Source organism: Gracilinanus agilis, chromosome 1 (genome assembly GCF_016433145.1).
Source record: "Gracilinanus agilis isolate LMUSP501 chromosome 1, AgileGrace, whole genome shotgun sequence".
In the NCBI taxonomy this organism is placed as follows: domain Eukaryota; kingdom Metazoa; phylum Chordata; class Mammalia; order Didelphimorphia; family Didelphidae; genus Gracilinanus; species Gracilinanus agilis.
In genome coordinates, this window is record NC_058130.1 from 374041144 (window position 1) to 374061337 (window position 20194).

Here is a 20194-nt window from a genome sequence, read left to right on the forward strand (position 1 = left end):
ACTGGCCTACAGTTTTTACCTGGTTAGCTAAAGAGTTCATTTTGCCAATAACTCCACCTGATTCCCTTAGTTTTTCCTACTCCTGGTTTGTCAGGTTTATACGTTTCAGAGTAATGAATTATTTCTGTTGTCTACTTTTGGATTTTTCCCATTGCTAAGCAATGCAAAGTATTAAAATTGACCTTTTGTTCCTTTTTAAAAATTGGCAAAAGTTACTTCTGACCAGAGGAACAGGTAGGCTTATTTTTATCAGGAAAGTGGGGTGAGTTTTAGGGGCAAAGGGATAGAAAAAAGAGGGACAGAATGCCTTTTGTAACATGAAATCCTGTCTTCCCTGCTTCTTTGATAATAGAAAGTAAGCAAGAAGAGGATTAATGCCCTTTGAGAAGTAGGACCCAACTTAGACATAGTCTGTTGTCTGGTACATACATATTTAGGATTCTACATAATCATAATTGTAACTGTGAATAAATATTTATCATTTTGACATTTTATTCTGAACTCTAACCAGAGACTTGATATTATAAACTATTTTCTGAATTACCAAAATGTCAAGTTTGAGTATGGGCTTAGCATTAAGTATGTTTAGGCATATTTAAACATAGTTTAATTTGACAGCTGGTAGTTTTGCATCATATATATGGCAATTTCTATTTAACAAAGTATGATTTAACTAACATTCCTCATTACTTTACTGTGTTTGATAATTTTTCAATAATAATAATCATAGCTATATGCCTTTCACATTTGCATGTGATGGCATAAAACTGGCAGGGGAAGATGGTGGAATCAGGTTGTTTACTTTAGTTCCAAGATGAAATTTCAAGCATAAAAAAATCACTTCATTGAAGCAGCTAGATGGCACAGTGAATGGAGTATTGGGGCTACATTCAGGAAATCCCAAGTTCAAATCCAGCTTCAGACAATTACTAGCTGTTTGACCTTGGGCAAGTAACTTAAGCTCTATTGACCAAGTTATGTAGTGTTTTAAGATTTGCCAAACATCTTACATTTGTTATGGCATTTGATTATAGTATTGCATATTCAGTTACAAGCCTGTAGTTTTTTTAAGTTCTGTGAATAGTGATTGCCTCCCTGTCATAGTGAACCTAGTCCTCCCAAAGAAAACTAGTACAAAAAGTGTACTCCTTTTATGGTACAGTTGTTTGAGGGATGGATTGAGTCAGAACCTTAATTCAAGGTTCTACCATTTTAACCTCTTGTGTGACCATGGACAAGTAAGTCACTTAGGACGGGGTTGGACTAAATGACCTTGTAGCTGGTATCTTCCAGCTTTCAATCCATGTGAGCATACTTAAATTTTTCGATTTTACTACTGTATTTCTAAAATCCATTTCCATTCAGGCTCAGTTCTAGTTAACTAAGGTTTCTGGTTTGCTGAGTGCTAAGCCTTTTAAATATCAGAATGTTAAATTTTGAAAAATGGAATTCTTTCAGAAATGTACTGCTGACTTCCCTGCCAGTATAAGACATGTCATAAGACAAGGACACAATTACCACGAGTGAGCTAGGCAAGGTGTGCTAAAATTCAGAAGAATGGACTAGAAGAAAGTATTCTGGGGGAAAGTATAAGACTTGAAGATCATATAGGATTTGTAAAGAGGAAATTGAAGAACATCCAGGTAGGAGAACTGAACCAAATGTGCCAGGGGCAGTAAAAACTGTTAATAGCAGTGAATCAAGTATTTTACTTTGAGTAAAGGGTAGGATAAAGGTTGGTCAGACAGGTTAGGTCCTGTTCTTGAGGACTGCTTCACTGCACTAAAGTTCATTTGGTGAAACTGGATCCTTTGTATTGGAGGGGTTGATGATGATAAGGGGAGAAAGACTTAGGCTATTGGCAATATTTCTTGTAAAGAAGTTGCCATAAATGACCCTTCTCCTTCATACACCAATAGTATTAAGCAGTACAGAAAGCTCTTCACTTAAATAAACCATTAGTTTTGGAAAGAAGCCTAAAGAAATAGTTGCCTTTTCTCTCCCTATCCTTTTCCTTTTTAGAGTTTGTTCTACCCTTTTTTGGAGTTTTTTTTTATAACACATCTGATTTTGTTGCTGTTGGTAAAGTTTATTTCTTTTTGTTTTGTTTTAAACTGCATAAGTCAAAGCTATGTAATCTGAGCTGCTTCTCTTAGCTGGTTTCTGACTTCTATTATGAATGAATTCAAACAATGTTCCTTTTCCTCATTAAAATAAAAAACACCTGCTTATACCATACTGCTTGAAAGAGGAAAGAAGCAAATTATTTTCTCTTGCCTGCCTCCATAGTAATTTGTCACCCTCTTAAAAATTTGTTTGTCAAGGAAATTTCACTTGCCATTTTCAATTTTTAATGGGATAAATATTTTGAAATTGTATAATATAGTTGTTGCCAGCAAAGTATTTGCCAAAACCTTATGCTGCAAAGCTTTATACTTTTTATATGAAGTCATCAGCTAGGTGGAGGCAGTGAGATGACTCAATGTATAGAGTTCTGGGCCAGAAATTGCATGGTCCCAAGTCCAAATCCAGCCTCAGACATTCACTAGCTATGTGAATCTGGGTAAGTTACTTAGCCTCTGCTAGCCTAATCCACTAGAAAAGGAAATGGCAGCCTCTCTAGGATCTTTGCTAAGAAAACCCCATACTGAATCAGGAAGAATTGGTCATGACTGAAGAACTTCATTTAGGTAGTTAGATAGACTTTAGCTGATTACAGTCATCCTAAAGAGTGTCAGTAAATCTCAATGCCTTAAAGAGTGGGTGGGGGTAGTTCTCTAGCAATAGGTCATATATAGGGTCTATACTTAGCTCTGCTGTCAACACAAATTTTCAGCATCTTGAGGATCTGGATTCCTAACATAAAAGACATGCTATTCACATTAGAATGTGATGACCCAGAACTAACAGGGGGAAATGGTGGCATTACATTGTTTATTTTAGTTCCAAGAAGAAATTTGAAGCATTTTTTTAGAAGCCACTTTTTCTAGGCAGCCACATGGCACAGGGAATTGAGTGCTGGGCCTTTTTTTTAGGAATACCCAAAGTCACATCCAGCTTTGGACACTTACTGGCCATGTGACCTTGGGCAAATCACTTAACCTCCTGTTTGCCCCAGGTTCCTCAACTGTAAAATGGGGATAATAGTATCTTGGGCTCTTAGTACTGTTTTTGGTCCATAGTAGGCAAATGTTAACTGTAATTTACTGTTATACTTCACACAGAAAGTGGGTAATGTCTGTGGTAGGGGGCAGGGAGAAAGACTAAGTCTGACAGTGGCTTCTATAGGAAAAGAACTATTTTAACTGTCTAACCATAGTAATAGAGAGACAATGTAGTATAATGGTTAATGGGCCAGTCCTGAAGTCATAAAAGACCTGGGTTATTTAAGTCCTTTGTTTTATCACAGATTTGCTGAGAGACCAAGAGAATGGACAGATCACTAAACCTCTCAGTGCCCTAGACAGCTCTCTTAAGAATGTAAGTTAGAGGGCAGCTGGGTAGCTCAGAGGATTGAGAGTCAGGCTTAGAGAGGGGAGGTCCTAGGTTCAAATCCGGCCTCAGACACTTCCCAGCTGTGTGACCCTGGGCGAGTCACTTGACCCCCATTGCCCACCCTTACCACTCTTCCACCAAGGAGCCAATACACAGAAGTTAAGGGTTTAAAAAAAAAAAAGAATGTAAATTAGAGGAGCAACTAGATGGCATAGTGGATAGGGTCTGGAGCCAGGAGGACCTGGATTTAGACACTTCTAGCTGTGTGACCCTGGACAAATCACTTAACCTTGTTCACCTAGCCCTTACTGCTCTTCTTTCATAGAACTGATATTTGGACAGAAGGTAAGAGTTTAAAAAAACAAAACAATCCTTTCTTTATAATTAAAACTGCCCAGTAGTGGAGTTGGCTAGCCATATAGCAATGAAGTTACCCCCATGAGTGTTTTGTAGGACCTCTACACCGCTACTGTGTTAGGGACAAAGTAGAGGAGTTCTTGGTTTCGGCTTTCCAGAGCTTATCATCTGGCTGAAAAGACAGTGCGTGTATACTCAGGAAGAGCTAAACAATGTAAGGTAATGTAGGATCAAATAGATTATAGTTGGACAGACAATAAATGTTATATGTTTTTCAAAAGACAGCACTGTACCAGAGCAACCAAAGAGCACCTTCTGTCCCTGCTGAAGAGACATTCTGTTGCCTAGGCAGCAGGCACCCAACAATGTGCTGCTGCCAGACAGGGACAGAGTCAATTTGTAGAACTTTTAATGCTGGCGAGAACCTTAGGATCTACCCCTTCATTTTACAAATGAAGGAACTGAGGTTTAGAAAGGTTAAAGGACATTCTAATGGTTATAAAAAAAACCAGTTAAGTCTACAGTGGCTGGGAGAATATGGCACCAATGTGGCATGAAGTTCTGGAACCAAGTGGAAATCTGACTGAATGGTGATAAATAGCCAATTTTCTGTTAAAATAAACTCCCATTTGCCCTTGGAGAATTGAATTTCCTTGTTAATTGAATATCTTGGTTAATGAAGAATTAAAATACTACTTTAAAATTAATGGATAATTTTGAAAGAGCTAGATTAATGTTGAAAACTACCTAACTTGAGTCTTTAATTCAAGAGATACTTCAGGGTTTTGTGGTGTCAACATCGCTTATATATACTGTAAGAGGGAAGGTGTAGGAGATTCTTTTTTACTTGAATCCTGTGAGATATCCTGTAAGATGGTTTTTTTTAAACTCCTCATGATATTTTTAGCTCTGGTAAGAGAATTTTGATAGATAACATCACCAACATTGAGGTCTTACTTAGAACACAGCCATTTAATTAACTCACCCTCAAAACAATGCTGATCACTTACTAGACTTTTGAGTTCCATAAAATGTGAGTTGTTTTGCTCTACTATGAACTTATGCTATCTTTAACAGTATACAATAGAAACAAACTACTCGCCTGGATTAGAACTGAACTCTTTATTTCATTTTATGATTGGGAATAAATTGAACATTGACCTGATAGCCATAATGTAAGAGGTCTTAATTGTTTTCATTTCTTTATAGTACAGTAGACATTTTCCTAAACAACCTATAGAAATGTAATGTCAAGGATCTCCTAGATTCTACAGTAGCTGCATGGATAGGATATGTTCTAAATAATAGAATTTTTATATAATATTTTATTCCTTCATGTAATATTTAAGATAATTGATTGAATGATTAAGAAAATCACTTCATAGGTTTACATATTCTTTTGAAAATTAGGCTATTAGTTACTAAAGTAAGATTTTGTTTATTTTTTTTGCTTTCTAAAGCTCTTTCACCATGCCTGGGTCCCTCCCTTTGAATGCAGAAGCCTGTTGGCCAAAAGATGTGGGAATTGTTGCCCTGGAGATCTATTTTCCTTCTCAGTATGTTGATCAAGTAGAGTTGGAAAAGTATGATGGTGTTGATGCTGGAAAGTATACCATTGGCTTAGGCCAAGCCAAAATGGGTTTCTGTACAGATCGAGAGGATATCAACTCATTGTGCTTGACTGTAGTGCAGAATCTTATGGAGAGAAACAATCTTTCCTATGATTGCATTGGAAGGCTAGAAGTTGGAACAGAGACAATCATCGATAAGTCCAAGTCAGTGAAGACAAATTTAATGCAACTATTTGAAGAATCAGGAAATACAGATATAGAAGGAATCGATACAACCAACGCATGCTATGGAGGCACTGCTGCAGTTTTCAACGCTGTTAACTGGATAGAATCTAGTTCCTGGGATGGTACGTCATGTGTCCCTTAGCTAGGAAAACTCTTTGTATTTGGCAAATAGTCCTTGTTACCTTTTTTTATAGAAAAAGTGCCTGCAAGATTGTTTTTTTAACCAGTTACTGTTTTAATACATTAAGAATGATTACTACAAATTTTTTAGCTCATGTGACTTACAGAGTTGATTCAGTTGGACAAAATGGGCATTTAAATGTTTTAACAGCAACGTTATTTCTAAAATGACTGACTTCTTTGGGAAATTTTATTTTTGTAATGTAGAGAGTAGATAGGTTGAAATGTATGTAAGCTTTGTGATACTGATCATCTTTGAAGCTAACTTTTAAAAATCATGTTGCAGGACGTTATGCTCTGGTGGTTGCAGGAGATATTGCTGTATATGCCACAGGAAATGCTAGACCAACAGGAGGAGCTGGAGCTGTGGCTATGTTAATTGGCCCAAATGCACCTTTAATTTTAGAGCGAGGTGAGTCTCTTTTGGGGGAAGAAAGCAAGTTAACTTTTGTAGTGGTTTGAAGCTGAATGAAGTATGTCTGCCTACCTGGTAGAGTAACTTTTGTCCCTAAATGTTTTTTTTTTAAATTTCTCCTTTATAACTCTGAACTTGATAAGCATTAACAAGCACAAACATTTCCACATTCAAAGAACAGTAAAAAGAGGACCACATGAAACTGTGAATCTCTTACATATGGCTTTTAAAATATATTTCAAATTTAACATGGTAGTTCCAACACTGCTTTGTTTCTCTGGGTTCCATGATACATTTTCTTTTGCTCTTATTTGTTGGATATATATTTTTTAATTCAAAGATACTCTATTTTCCCAATTACATATAATAATAATTTTCAACATGTGCTTTCCAAAATTATAAGATCAATACCATCTTCTTCTCTCCCTTCCTCCCCCCACTCAGAGATGTAAGCAACTTGATCTGGGCCATAAATTCATTAGCATACAAAATACTTCCATATTGGTCACTGTTGTAAAATTTGTGCCTAAATGTTAATGGTTATGATGACTCATTTCCTTTAAAAGAATTTTTAAAAATTTTAGTTCCTTTAAAAGTGTTATTAAATGCTTACTATATGCCAAACAGGATGATAAATAAATGAAGTCTGAATTTTTTTCCATTTTTTTTTTAAACCCTTAACTTCTGTGAATCGGCTCCTAGGTGGAAGAGTGGTAAGGGTGGGCAGTGGGGGTCAAGTGACTTGCCCAGGGTCACACAGCTGGGAAGTGTCTGAGGCCGGATTTGAACCTAGGATCTCCCATCTCTAGGCCTGACTCTCAATCCACTGAGCTACCCAGCTGCCCCTGAAGTCTGAATTTTTTTTTTTAAACCCTTGTACTTTTCGGTGTATTGTCTCATAGGTGGAAGAGTGGTAAGGGTGGGCAATGGGGGTCAAGTGACTTGCCCAGGGTCACACAGCTGGGAAGTGGCTGAGGCCGGATTTGAACCTAGGACCTCCTGTCTCTAGGCCTGACTCTCACTCCACTGAGCTACCTAGCTGCCCCCTGAAGTCTGAATTTTTAAAACCCTTACCCTCTGTCTTAGAATCAATACTATTGATTGTATCAAAGTATCAATTCTTAGGCAGAAATGTGGAAGGCTAGACAGTTGGGGTTAAGTGTCTTGCCCAGGGCCACAAAGCTAGGAAGTGTCTGAGGTCAGATTTGAATCCAGGGTGTTCTATCTCCAGACCTGGCTCCCTACCCACTGAGCTACTTAACTACCCTTGGGAATCTGTTTGATAAAATCTTTCAGTTAGGTATTCAATTGACTTCACTTCTTTCAAGTGAGGCAAATTGTTATCTCTCCAGTAAATACATTAATGGTACTACAAAGTGAATATTTGGTCTAATTCTTGGGAATGATATACTTCATGGAGTTCATATCAAGATTCATATACATACTAGGGTGAGTGGTTTTAGAAAGTCTCCTGTTGATATTCTGTCTCTTAAAACATAAATTACAAGAAGTGGAAACATGTCATTTTATTTCTATCTTAGGACTTCGTGGGACACACATGCAACATGCTTATGACTTTTACAAGCCTGATATGCTATCTGAATATCCCGTAGTTGATGGTAAACTCTCTATACAGTGCTATCTCAGTGCATTAGATCGCTGTTATGCTGTCTACCGAAACAAGATTCGTGCCAAATGGCAGAAAGGTATGCTTTATTTTTATTGGGCTTGTGTGCCTATTGTAACACAACAATAAACATGATTTGGAGGCCAAAAGATGAATGAGTTTATAAAATAGTATCATACTATCTGGATTTCTAAAATCAAATGTCCTTTGATGATGTAGAGCACTGTATGAGACACTAGCAATCCTCCTGTATTTGACTCTGTGATTTAATATAGGGATATATATATATATATATATATATATATATATATATATATAATATTTATTTTTCATCACAAGGGAACTGCTGTAGGTTGAATATTCCTTATAATATGTAGAATAAAAAGAAATCATGATGCATTTTATTCTTAACATGCTTTTAGGAGCATGATGTTTAATGAACATCTCTATGTGCATCTAATACCCAAGATAAATATTTTATAATGTTAATTGCTATTTTCCATTGTACTGTGGTTAAAAAACAAAAAGCTGAGATCAAGTTCCCCTAATATGTTAGCCAAAATCTAGAATTAGTGACATCCCAAATTCATATTTTTTGGTGCCACTTTTCTATTTCAGAGGGAAATGATAGAGATTTTACCTTGAATGACTTTGGCTTCATGATTTTTCATTCACCATACTGTAAACTGGTTCAGAAGTCTCTAGCTCGGTTGTTGCTGAATGACTTCCTCAGTGACCAAAACAGAGACAAAAGTAGCATATATAATGGCCTGGAGGCCTTTGGGTAAGAGAAGTTATTACTTTTTTTCCTTTTATGTTAGAACATTTGTAGCTTCAGGAATATACTCCAGTACTAGGTTTCCGAATCTGCTTTCTTTACTCTATATCACTTTGTATGTCTTAACCATTAGACTATTTTCATGTTCTATATTTTTTCAGCTCCTCTGTTCATATATTTTCTTGATTGATTTTTTACCTTAACTATTCACTGGAAATTCTTCCTTTAATTTGACACTGAACACCCATTATTTTTTTAGGAGGTAAATAGCTTCCTTATTATTTATAGCTGTATTTTTTTTTAATTCCCTACCTCTCAGATCTTTGTGTCTCCATTGGCTGTTTTTGCCAAGAACTCAGTTAATGCTCAAGACTTTTCTCATTTTTCTGCTCTGCTATTGCTTTTGTAAATCACTCCCAAAACAGTTTCTCTAACCTTGACTTCTTACCTGTGTTTTCAGTTGTCTGAAGGGCCCTGGGATTTGTGTATCTGAGGTCAAGTCAGATTTCATCACATCTCAAAAGAATCTTGTTCCTTCCTTCCCCATTCTCCTAAACCAAGATTGACTTGCTTTCCACAGTACTCCATTTGCCAGTAGTATTACTGCCCTTCTAGTCTATTTTAGAACTCTTTGAATCATTTTTGGTAGTTCCCCACATTAGAGGAAGTCATAGAATGATAGAACTGGGAAATACTAAGAGAACCATCTATATCTGTTACCTTTGATGAGAAAACTGTGGTACAGATGTTGTGGTCTGCCAAAGTTTATGTAACTTCTTGGGTTGATAATATGCTCTTTCTACTATATTCCCACTGTCAACTATCTCCCAAATTCTGTTCCCCACTGCCTTCACTTTCTCCTGCTCACAGTGCCAAATCAGTCTCTTATACAGTTGTTATCATGTTCTTTTCTTGATCAAGAATCCAAAATGACTCTTTTGTTGCTTACTCAGGACTGACTTCCTCTACCCAATTTTAAAGTCTTCCATAAGTCTGGCATTCCACTCAATTTCAATTTTCAACTATTATTTGACATATACTTTGCCTTTTATTCATACTATCCTTTCCACTTAGAATGCTTTCTTCACTCTTTTCCTACCCATGGTTTTGAAGCCCATCTCATATCTCTTACAACATGGGCATTTCTGAATTTTTCATATCATGCCAGGCTTTTTGTTGTTTCTAACATCAGTTCCATTCTTTATAGTTGGTACCACACCATCATTATTCTCTAAGTGTTTCATATATCTTATGCCTCTGATCATATCTTATAGCTAAACCCCATAACGTCATTGGTGAGACATAGATACGTTCTAATAAATGCTTTGTTGTTTGTGTTAAACAGAAAAACAATGTATTGAATTTTAGTCAGGACTATTTTCTAACATACTCTTCTGAGACTGTATTTTTAATAGAATTAAATCTATTTCTAAACTTTGCTTTCTTCATAGGGATGTTAAACTAGAAGATACCTACTTTGATAGAGATGTGGAAAAGGCATTTATGAAGGCCAGTGCTGAACTCTTTAATCAGAAAACCAAAGCATCTTTGCTTGTTTCCAATCAGAACGGAAATATGTATACACCTTCAGTGTATGGCTCCCTTGCCTCTGTCCTAGCACAGTAAGCATTAATTCTAGTTTTTTTTTTAAATTGACTAAATCAGGATGGCCATTTATGATGTTATAAAGTCATATGTCTTTGCTTCTTTGTTGTCCTCGGAAAAGCACATCTATTGTCTACTCTTGCTTTTAGACACTTTATTGTCTAAAATCTGAATATAGCCACTTAATTGCTTATAAATCCTTAGAAAGAGTGAACTCAAGTGTCCATATTGGGTATAGAATGATAAAATTGTGTTTCGTGGAGCCAAAAAAAAAAAAGTTAGCACATGTAATAGAAAGACTAATCTTTGTCCCCTAGGAGTAACTTGATTTAGAATTGTTTTTTTCTCTAATCAATGGCAGTTAATTTGAAGTCTTAAAGATTGGTGTGGGTAGAAAATCTGGGAAATGGGCTACAAATGGAATAAGAAAGAAACTCCAAGACACTAAAAAAAAAACAAAAAACCATCAGCTCAAATTCAGCCCAGCTATCTGTGTTACTTTAATGTTAGAACAACAAAAGATTGAATACTGAATAGTATGAAACTATTACTACGTTCTGAAGCACTCATGATCATATATAACACCCCATGCCTGCTTTTCTGACTTATTCATTCTTGGCCTTTATTGAACATCGGAGCTTGCCAGATGAGAGCATAACTGATTTTTAGAGTATAATAATTTACTTAGCTTTGTGGCACTAAGTATTCAGTTTTTAACAAGTCAGTGTTAGAAATTTTCATTTTCAATTTGTCTGCCCTGATATCACAATATTAAATTCAGTTAATAAATTTGTGGATATGAACATTTTGCCCATATTTTTGATTCCCACTTAACTCTTTGGGGACAACTGTGATTTGCTAATAGGTTTTTTTTCTGCTATATTAGGTTCACACCTCAGCAATTGGCAGGTCAAAGGATTGGAGTCTTTTCCTATGGGTCAGGTTTTGCTGCTACATTATATTCCCTTAAAGTTACACAAGATGCCACACCTGGTAAGTATTTAATTTGTTTTTAAAATGTTGCCTACTCTAAGGTTAACTTGGTTTGAAAAACACTTGTCTACTTTAAATTGTTTCCTAAAGCAGTTGTGTGGCGTTGAGATGGCACATAGCAGATAAAGCCCTAAAAGAGAGTTTTTATTTATTCTAAAAATCTCATTGATTTAGGCAAGAGGATGGTGGTTGAATCATAATGCTTCTCCTACAAACATTTTTTTTTCCTGTCTTGACCTTTTCCTTTACCAATTTTTATGACACAGTGTAGTACTGTGTACAACATACGAATTTCTGCAGGCTGCATATTGATTCAGAAGACCACAAAAGGGGGGCAGCTGGGTAGCTCAGTGGATTGAGAGCCAGGCCTAGAGATGGGAGGTCCTAAGTTCAAATCTGGCCTGACACTTCCCAGCTGTGTGACCCTGGGCAAGTCACTTGACCCCCATTGCCTACCCTTACCACTCTTCTGCCTTAAAACCAATACACAGTATTGACTCCAAGATGGAAGGTAAGGGTTTAAAAAAAAAAAGACCATAAAAGAAAGATGTTTTATTAAATATTTCCCAATTAATTTAAAAACTGGTTTAAGCCTGACTTTTTTTGCCTGTGTAATATGGCCATGCCATAATCCATTGGATATGACTCCTATGATGTACTATTTTATTTTCCCTCTGGTTGCTTATTCTTTCTAAAATTTATCCACCTTTGGGAAATAATTTGATTTATTTTCACTTAACCTTCTATACAGTGAATATGATAGCAGCCACCCAATTTCTGCTGTTGTTCAATTTTATTGAAGTCCTCCAGGTTCTCAGAAAGGCAAATTAGAGGCAGTTGACATGTGTTGAGTATCAAAAAAACGAGTCAGTCAGCATGGTGTTGATTTCACATGTAATCAGTTTATCCTGTGCCTGCCCTAGTGTTCCCAGAAGTTGAGACCAAGCAGGGTTGCTGGTAAGGATACTTAACTATAGTAATCTTTTCACCCTGTACAAATGGTAGACTCTCAGGGTGTTTTGTTTAACTTGTGAGAATTAGTTAATTGATTTCTGCAGAATATTTACCTTGCAGAGGTGTCTATATAAACAACTAATTGATTCATTTGCTGCAAGGCAATTTAGGAATGTGTACGGTAGTCAGGGAAAAATTTTAACCAACACTTAAAAGTAGGCCAGAGATTAATTTTTTATTCAATGATTTATTGATGATAATTTTTTGTTTTAGGATCTGCCCTGGATAAAATAACAATGAGTTTATGTGATCTGAAAACGAGGCTTGACTCGAGAACCTGTGTTGCACCAGATGTCTTTGCTGAAAATATGAAGCTCCGAGAAGAAACTCATCACTTGGGTAAAGATTTTTGTGTTAAAGTAACTTTTCATTTAAAAAAAAAGTAACAGCTTGGCAGAATGAAAAACCATAGATTTGTGACTTGTAATGAAGAGATTATTGGGGTTTTGGTTATGGTGCTTTTCTGATTTATCTGAAAATTAGCTGATTGATAAGAAGTAGCAAAGGGCAGCTACTTGATATTGCTATTTGGGAGTCACCTAGTAAAATTGTTTTTATTAATATTTATTTTGTGTCCCCTTTTGTAGTTAACTACATTCCCCAAGGGTCAGTGGATGCTCTCTTTGAAGGAAGTTGGTACTTGGTTAGAGTAGATGAAAAGCACCGAAGGACTTATGCTCGTCGTCCTTCTCCAAATGATGGCACTCTTGATGCAGGGGCTGGACTTGTACATTCAAACACAGCAGCTGAGGTAAGGAATGCTTCTGAGATGTTCATAAGGGAAGTGGGGAAAAAAAGATAAGGAGCCCATAAGGATACTTGTCTCTCCACCTCTCTAGAGCCTAGGATTTAGCCTCTCTCTCTTATAAGATGCCTCTCAAAATATTTCTTCTCATATCTAAATTATCTGGGAATAAAGGGAAGACAGAATCTGTGTTCCATCTAACTAAGGGCTTCTCTATCAGATTAAACCCATGATCTCTAGATCTTAAATATGTACTGAACCTGATTTTTAAACTTTAGAATATTTTGTTTCTCCCATTTTGTTTTTTTTTTAAGCCTGTATACTACAGTTCAAGAAATTTTAAATGCTGAAAACTACCCAGTTCTATTTAAAAAGCAAAGTGGAGATAGATTGCACCCATAATCTCTTCCTGAAAGAAACCCCAAAAGAAAAAGTCCCAAAAATGTTATAGCCATATTCCAGAATTCCTATTGGCACAGAAATTATACTGTAAACATCCAGAATGAAACATTTGAAGAACCAGAGTCATAATCACATAAGACTTGGTAGCTTCTTCTGTAAAAAAGACATGATCTTGGAATACCAAGAAGCGTAGGATATATGTGTCTGATCTACTAGCATAAAAACTAGTATCTAAAAAGGTAAAGTGTTTACTGGGTTATCCTGCTTTCAGATAAGTTTGTAAAAACCAATTTTTCTTTTTTCTTTTTAAAAGCATATCCCAAGCCCTGCCAAGAAAGTGCCACGACTCCCTGCAACAACAGCAGAACCTGAAGCAGCTACCATTAGTAATGGGGACCACTGAGATACCTCTGTGAGGTGGAAGACTTCATCATGGGGAGGGGGAGGGACAATATGGGGAAGGGAAGAATTGGGACATCTGGGAAAAACTTAAAGGGATTACATATTGCCTAAATTTTGATGTGTCTTAATTGGAGCCTGGAAACTATCGTGTACATCTGAAAGTCTTTGTTTAGTTCATTTTGCTGACATGCTTCCTGTTGTGATTACATAACACTGAAATTACATGAATGCACTGGAATGATGTTGAGGACTTTGAAACCTTCATACCTCTTCAACTATTTGTAAGCATGAAGTTCAGCTTTTGATGTGGTCAAATGAATCGCGTGCTTCTGGCAGAAGAAAATGGAGATGTCACTAGACAACTTCAATTTTTTAAATATATAAATATTTTTAAATAGCATTAAGCAAGACTGCTAAAAGCACCTTCAGTTTTTGAAATAAAACTTGAGGGATTTTTTAAAAATGTGGTTTACATAAGCCCTGTGAAAATGGCATAACCAGAAGTGTCCCTTTTCTAAATTTTATAAGTATTTCACAGAAGAAGAAAATGAAGTTTTAGGGAGGTGATACTAGCTCTATTTGAATTGAGCCCAGTAGTGACCAGAAGTCAGGATAATGGCCTTTGTGAACTAAAGAATAGTAGTCTTGAACAAGCTCCTTCTGGAGATGACCTTTGTGACATGTGGCACCTTTGGTAGGAGCAATTCTTGTCTCTGGGCCTACTCCTTGGGCAGCCTTTGGTTATCAGTTCTGAATAATGCTTGAAATGTTTAAGAAGGCTTATGCTGTTACGGTTCTTTGTACCTTATTTTAATTTGGGGGTGGTGGTGAGGGTTGCTAGTTAAGTACCTTCTACAAGCATGAAATCCTTTATTGTTAACTTGAATAAAAGGGGAGAGGGCAGCAATTTTAAACATTACTAGAGTTACTCTTCAGTATTACAGACTTAACTTCAGAAACTGACAATCTAAATCCATGATGATTTTTTGACAGGAGTAAAACGGTTGGCATGGCCCGAGTATTTTCCTAGACTTTGTTTGACCAGGCCAAAAAAGAGAATTCAGAATTCTGCATCACTGTCATGCAATCCAACTTGTGAAGCTTTCATTCAGACTTTCACCAAGAAAACTATGTATCCCACAAAGGAAAAATGTCATAGAATGAACGATGTCAGAATGAACAAAAAAGACTTATTGGACAGTTATGTAGGCCCACTTGGTGCTGAACTATAACATGAGCCTTATTAGGTTATAAAAATACAGAGGTAGTTGGAACTAATGTACAGAACTAATTTTTAAAACTTTATTTTATTAAATTCTGTGAAGTTTCAGTTATCTATTACAAACTTGCACAAACGACATGAAATGTAATGTTTCAGATTACAAGGTAATGCGTAATGTGTTTGTAAATTATTCTTGTCTGATATTAACTGGTAGCTTTTTTTTTTGATTTGTACAGTCAAAAGCGAGTTAAAATGACTTCATTTTAACACCTGCTGATGTAGATTAATGATGTAAGTTCTGATTTAAAGATTGATGGGGAAAATGGTGCATGCGGTGCTTTTGCAAGTGTTGGGGATTAAAAATGTTTTGAAAAGAATAACTTCGGGTGCCAAGAGAATTGGGTGAATGAAAGTTCCATTGCCGGCAATGGACAGACCTAGTACCACTGGCACAGAATATTAACTCAATACACTTCATTAAGATGAGGTGAATAACTTTGAAATAAAGTTTTAAGAGAAATTTCATGTCTATGAAGGTCTTTTTATTCTACCAAGAAATTAACTACCAATCCTTTTTCTTTTGAGAATGAGAATTCACAAATGGTCACTTGTTAATCATGCCTATTAACAAGATTTCATTTTATTTAAAGCAACAAAAAAAACTTCTTTAAAAATTTGCCTAAGTGGCAAAAAAAATTTACCTAAGAAACTAATTTGTGAAGTGAGTAAACATCAGTTATAAATTTCAGCAAATATGCATCAAATAATTTAGATAGACATAGGTTTTGTGGCTTCCAGTTAGTTGATAACTTGTTAATTTTTGGTCTTGCAAATAATCATTTTTAATTTTTTTAACTCAAGGACTCAAATTCCATAAGCATTCACTTTAACAAGTCACTTGAACCCCCTGAGCTTGTTTCTTCATGTTTTCTTCCAGCATGAAAATTCTGCTTGATTCCTTAAGTGCCATTTCTGTTGCATTTACTGGATTTGGCCTTAATTTGGCTCAGTCTTCAGAATAAATTTGATCTCTATTTAAAGTGCAACTAGGCTGAACTCAGAAAGATAGGAAAGCTCATTTTGAAAATTTTATTGGAAACCTTTTTAACTCTGGTTTGTAGCTTGTGATATGTATTAAAAAACAAGTGGGTTATTGGGCAATATAGCTCACTTTAGTGAGAAGTTCTGGTAGCAAATAGCTTTTCAAAAAAAGGATCATGGAAGGAGAAATAATTTCAAGCCACAAGACCAAACTTAAGTCCTTGAAATCTTAATACCCCCTGCTTCCTGCTTTGGTCCTTATTTGAGAAAAATGGTATTGAGGGATGAGATTTTGCTTAATTTCCTAACTGTAAAGTGCTGCCAGAAATTGGATTTAGGTTGATTTTTTTTTAATGTACTGAAAGTGACACAATTGCAAAGGCTTTTTTGGGGTTTATTTGGTTCTTTGTTAGTATATATAGGAAATACAACCCAGTTCACAGTAGTAGGTAATGTTATTTTATTTTTTTAAAACTCTTCTATCAATAATCATATTAAAAAATGTTCTAAATCCTTCTTGACTTGAGAAATTCAAATTAAAATAACTCTGAAATCTCACACCTATCAGATGGCCAATATGACAGTAAAGGAAAATGATCAATGTTGGAGGTAATACATTGCTGGTGGAGCTGTGTAACCATTCTGGAAGGCAATTTGGAATTAAGCCCAAAGGGTTATAAAACAATGCATACCCTTTGATCCAGTAATACCACTACTAGGTCTGTGTCTTAGAGAGATGGGGAAAAGGGGGGAGAAAGGACCTACTTGTATGAAAATATTTATAGCTGCTCTTTTTGTGGTGGCAAAGAATTGGAAATTAAAGGGATGTCCATCAATTGGGGAATGACTGAACAAATCTTGGTATATGATGGTGATGGAATACTATTGTGCTGTAAGGAATGATGAATAGGATGATGTCAGAAAGAGCCAGAAAGACCGACATGAACTGATGCAGTGAAATAAGCAGAAAACTTTTTGCCATGAAATAAACAGAACCAGGAGAACTTTGTACACAATAACAGCAATATTGGAGAATGATCGACTGTGACAGATCCAGGACAATCTGAGGGACTTATGATGGGGAATGCTGTCCATCTCCAGAGAAAGAACTATTGGAGTTAGAATGCAGATGAAAGCATATGATTTTTTCAATTGTTTACTTGAATTTATGTTTTGGGGTTTTAGTTTTATAAGATTATTCACTTGTAAAAATGAACAATATGGAAACATTCTGCATGGTTATACATGTATAACCTAGATCGAATCATCTGCCAGCACTAGAAGGGGGAAGGGAGGGAGGGAGATAAATTTCATCATATAATTAGGAAAACTTGTGTGGAAATTTGTTAGTACACATAATTGGTTTAAAAAAATTTTTTTTTTAATTCTTACCTTCTCTCTAAGTATTGGTTCCAAGACAGAAGAGAAATAAGGACTATGCAATTGGGGTAAAGTTACTTGCCCTCAGGATCACACAGCTAGGAAGTGTCTTAGGCCAAATTTGAACCACTCACCTCTAGTCCTTGCTTTCTATCCTACTGAGCTACCTAGATGTCCTGATAGTTTAATTTTAATATAAGAAAATAAACATAAATATGTGTTTTATATCTTACTTCCACTATCATCGTTGTTCAAGAAGCTATGAGGACATAATTAGCAAAAGTGTTTTTCTTTAAAATCCATTTTTGGCAATGTGACATGAAGAACTTGTTAGGTTTTTTTCAGTTCAGCATAACGTTGTATTAAAGTAATAATTCAGTTACACATGATAATAGGTGTTTTAAAAAGAGTCTATTGGATGTAAACAGTTAAGGTACCCAAGCCCCAAGGAGCATATATATTCAAGTAGGGGACATATGCTATGCAAAGGTAAAACTACACAAGATAATTTGAGAAGGGAAAAAGTATAAAAGAGGGAGAAATGGAATCATTGAAAGCAAACCCAGATGACAAAGAGAAAGAGGAAGGAGCATATATATTCAAAACTCAGGACTACTTATGAAAAAAGAACCTAAGAGGGAATAGTAGGTCAAGTTTACAGAACAGCTATACATCTGTTTCAACTGGAATATAGGGATACGTAAAATGGAGTAATATGAAATGGAACTGAATGGGTAGATTGAAACTAGATAGTGAGGAATGTAAATACCAGGAAAAAGAGGTTGTGATTTTATTGTATAGGCAAGTCAAAGCTGAGGTTTATAAAGGGAAGAGATATTCAGCGGACCTGTCTAAGAAGAATACTTTGGGAGGACATATGGAAGAAGAGAAATTGGAAATAGACCAAGTAGGAAGACCAGTGGTGAACTAAGGTGGTGGCTATGTGGACAAAAAGGAGTTTGAGATGGTGGCAGTGTTGAGTATCCACTTCCACACGAAGGGGAAGGAAAATGGATTGTGATTCAGCATTGGAAATAAAAGGGGAAGTCATACAGGCAAAAGGAGGACCAGAAGAGAGCCCATCAATGAGCGTTTTACCAGGCAGTGTGCCAAGAAGAGGGTAGCCATGATGGAAGTTGTTGACAGTGTGGAAAGCTGTCATCAAATTGCGGGATTAAAGGACTATATGTAACCTTTGATGAAAATGGTAGAGTAGAAGGATCAGACCAGATCTCAAGGAATGAGCAGGGAGAAAGCGAAAGCTTTTAGGTGTAGGAGCTTGACAGGGAAAAAGGAAATAACAGCTTGAAGGGGTGGCAAGGTCAAGGGATTTTTGTCTGTTTTTAGGGAGGGGAAGACTCCCATATGAGGAGAAAGGAGCCCATCTAAGGGAAACCTTTCAAGAGGACCGGGAAGGGGGCAGCTGGGTAGCTCAGTGGATTGAGAGCCATGCATAGAGAGAATCTTTTTTTCCTTTGTTTTTAAACCTTTAGCCTCTGTCTTAGAATCAATACTGTGTATTACTTCCAAGGCAGAAGAGCAGTAAGGGCCAGGCAATGAGGGTTAAATGACTTGCCCAGAGTCACACCAGTGGGAAGTGCCTGAGGCCAGATAGGAACTCAGGACCTCCCATCTCTAGGTCAAGCTTTTAATCCATGGAGCTATTTAGCTGCCCCTGAAAGGGAATCTTAAAGGAGGAAAGGTTGCAGACAAGAGGGAATATATCCTTCAAGGAGGAATGAGCACAGGAGAGCCTGCTAAGGGATGTGCATCCAAGTCTAGATTTCTAGCAATATGTAAGGGAGAGGGGCAGCTGGGTAGCTCAGTGGATTGAGAGTCAGGCCTAGAGACAGAAGGTCCTAGGTTCAAATCTGGCCTCAGACACTTCCCAGCAGTGGGCAAGTCACTTGACCCCCATTGCCCACCTTTACCACTCTTCCACCTAGGAACCAATACACAGAAGTTAAGGGTTTAAAAAAAATTATGTAAGGGAGAACATGTAAGAAAAAATATAGGCTGAAGAGGACTACCAACTAAGGCAAGGGTCTAGACATTACAATAAAAAAGAGAAAATGAGGAAAACTGCAGAGGGAAGGTTGCGTTCAATGAGGGTAGGGGGGGGGGTGGAAGTGTGGGTGGGGGGAAAAATGGGGAGGATTTTCTGGCTACTGAGTTAAACATCCAGCACCTTAATTTCACTGATACTTTTCACAATATCCTAAATAATCTTTTTTTTTTTTGGAAATAACATGTAAAATTTAATCTTTAAAAAACAAATTGCATCAGAGATTCATAGTTATCATATACAATCTTTTTTCTTTTTATAAGGAAATGTTCATGTTGGTTGATGTTTTAAAAACTTTTTATAAAGTTTTCTCTAAATTCTTACCAAATTAAAATGCAGTATTTGCTTAAAGTTACTTAATTTAACTGAATTAATAAAAACACATTACCAATATAAGATAGTTTGGAGGTTAACTTTGATTATGCAAAATTCAACACATTTATTAAATGCCTACTATGTGTAATGCACTGCCCTAGGTGCGGGAATGGAATGCATAGCAACTTGAGCAGGAGTATTCTTTGAAGGTCAGGTAAACTATTCACCTTGTTTTCAAGTTCAGGTGACTGCTACCATACACCACTGGTGAAGGCATAAATCAATGACATGAATAGTGTTTGAGAGGCAAGAATATCACCTTTAGAAGAGAATTTGACAAACTAAAATTATGACTTGAAAGA

General features: G+C 36.3%; 1 protein-coding gene across 2 annotated transcripts; it reads left to right on the plus strand.

The window, feature by feature from the left end:
- The first annotated feature begins 5312 nt into the window (after window positions 1-5312).
- On the plus strand, window positions 5313-13942 carry HMGCS1 (3-hydroxy-3-methylglutaryl-CoA synthase 1). Of its 2 annotated transcripts, XM_044657758.1 has the most exons (9): window positions 5313-5770; window positions 6115-6240; window positions 7785-7949; window positions 8489-8654; window positions 10100-10270; window positions 11140-11246; window positions 12474-12599; window positions 12848-13011; window positions 13721-13942. In XM_044657758.1, exons 1-9 carry the CDS (start codon window positions 5323-5325, stop codon window positions 13808-13810), a joined length of 1563 nt encoding a protein of 520 aa, XP_044513693.1. In that variant the 5' UTR covers window positions 5313-5322; the 3' UTR covers window positions 13811-13942. The 2 variants fall into 2 exon arrangements, with proteins under 2 accessions (XP_044513693.1, XP_044513694.1); XM_044657759.1 differs by lacking the exon at window positions 6115-6240 and having other exon boundaries at window positions 5323-5770.
- Window positions 13943-20194: the final 6252 nt, after the last annotated feature.

Bases quoted from the DNA above. Each gene is read 5' to 3' on its own strand.
- HMGCS1 (XM_044657758.1), top strand. From the start codon at position 5,323: ATGCCTGGGTCCCTCCCTTTGAATGCAGAAGCCTGTTGGCCAAAAGAT. The intron at 6,241-7,784 runs GTGAGTCTCTTT...TTTCTATCTTAG, and splicing joins ACCTTTAATTTTAGAGCGAG to GACTTCGTGGGACACACATG. The intron at 10,271-11,139 runs GTAAGCATTAAT...CTGCTATATTAG, and splicing joins CTTGCCTCTGTCCTAGCACA to GTTCACACCTCAGCAATTGG.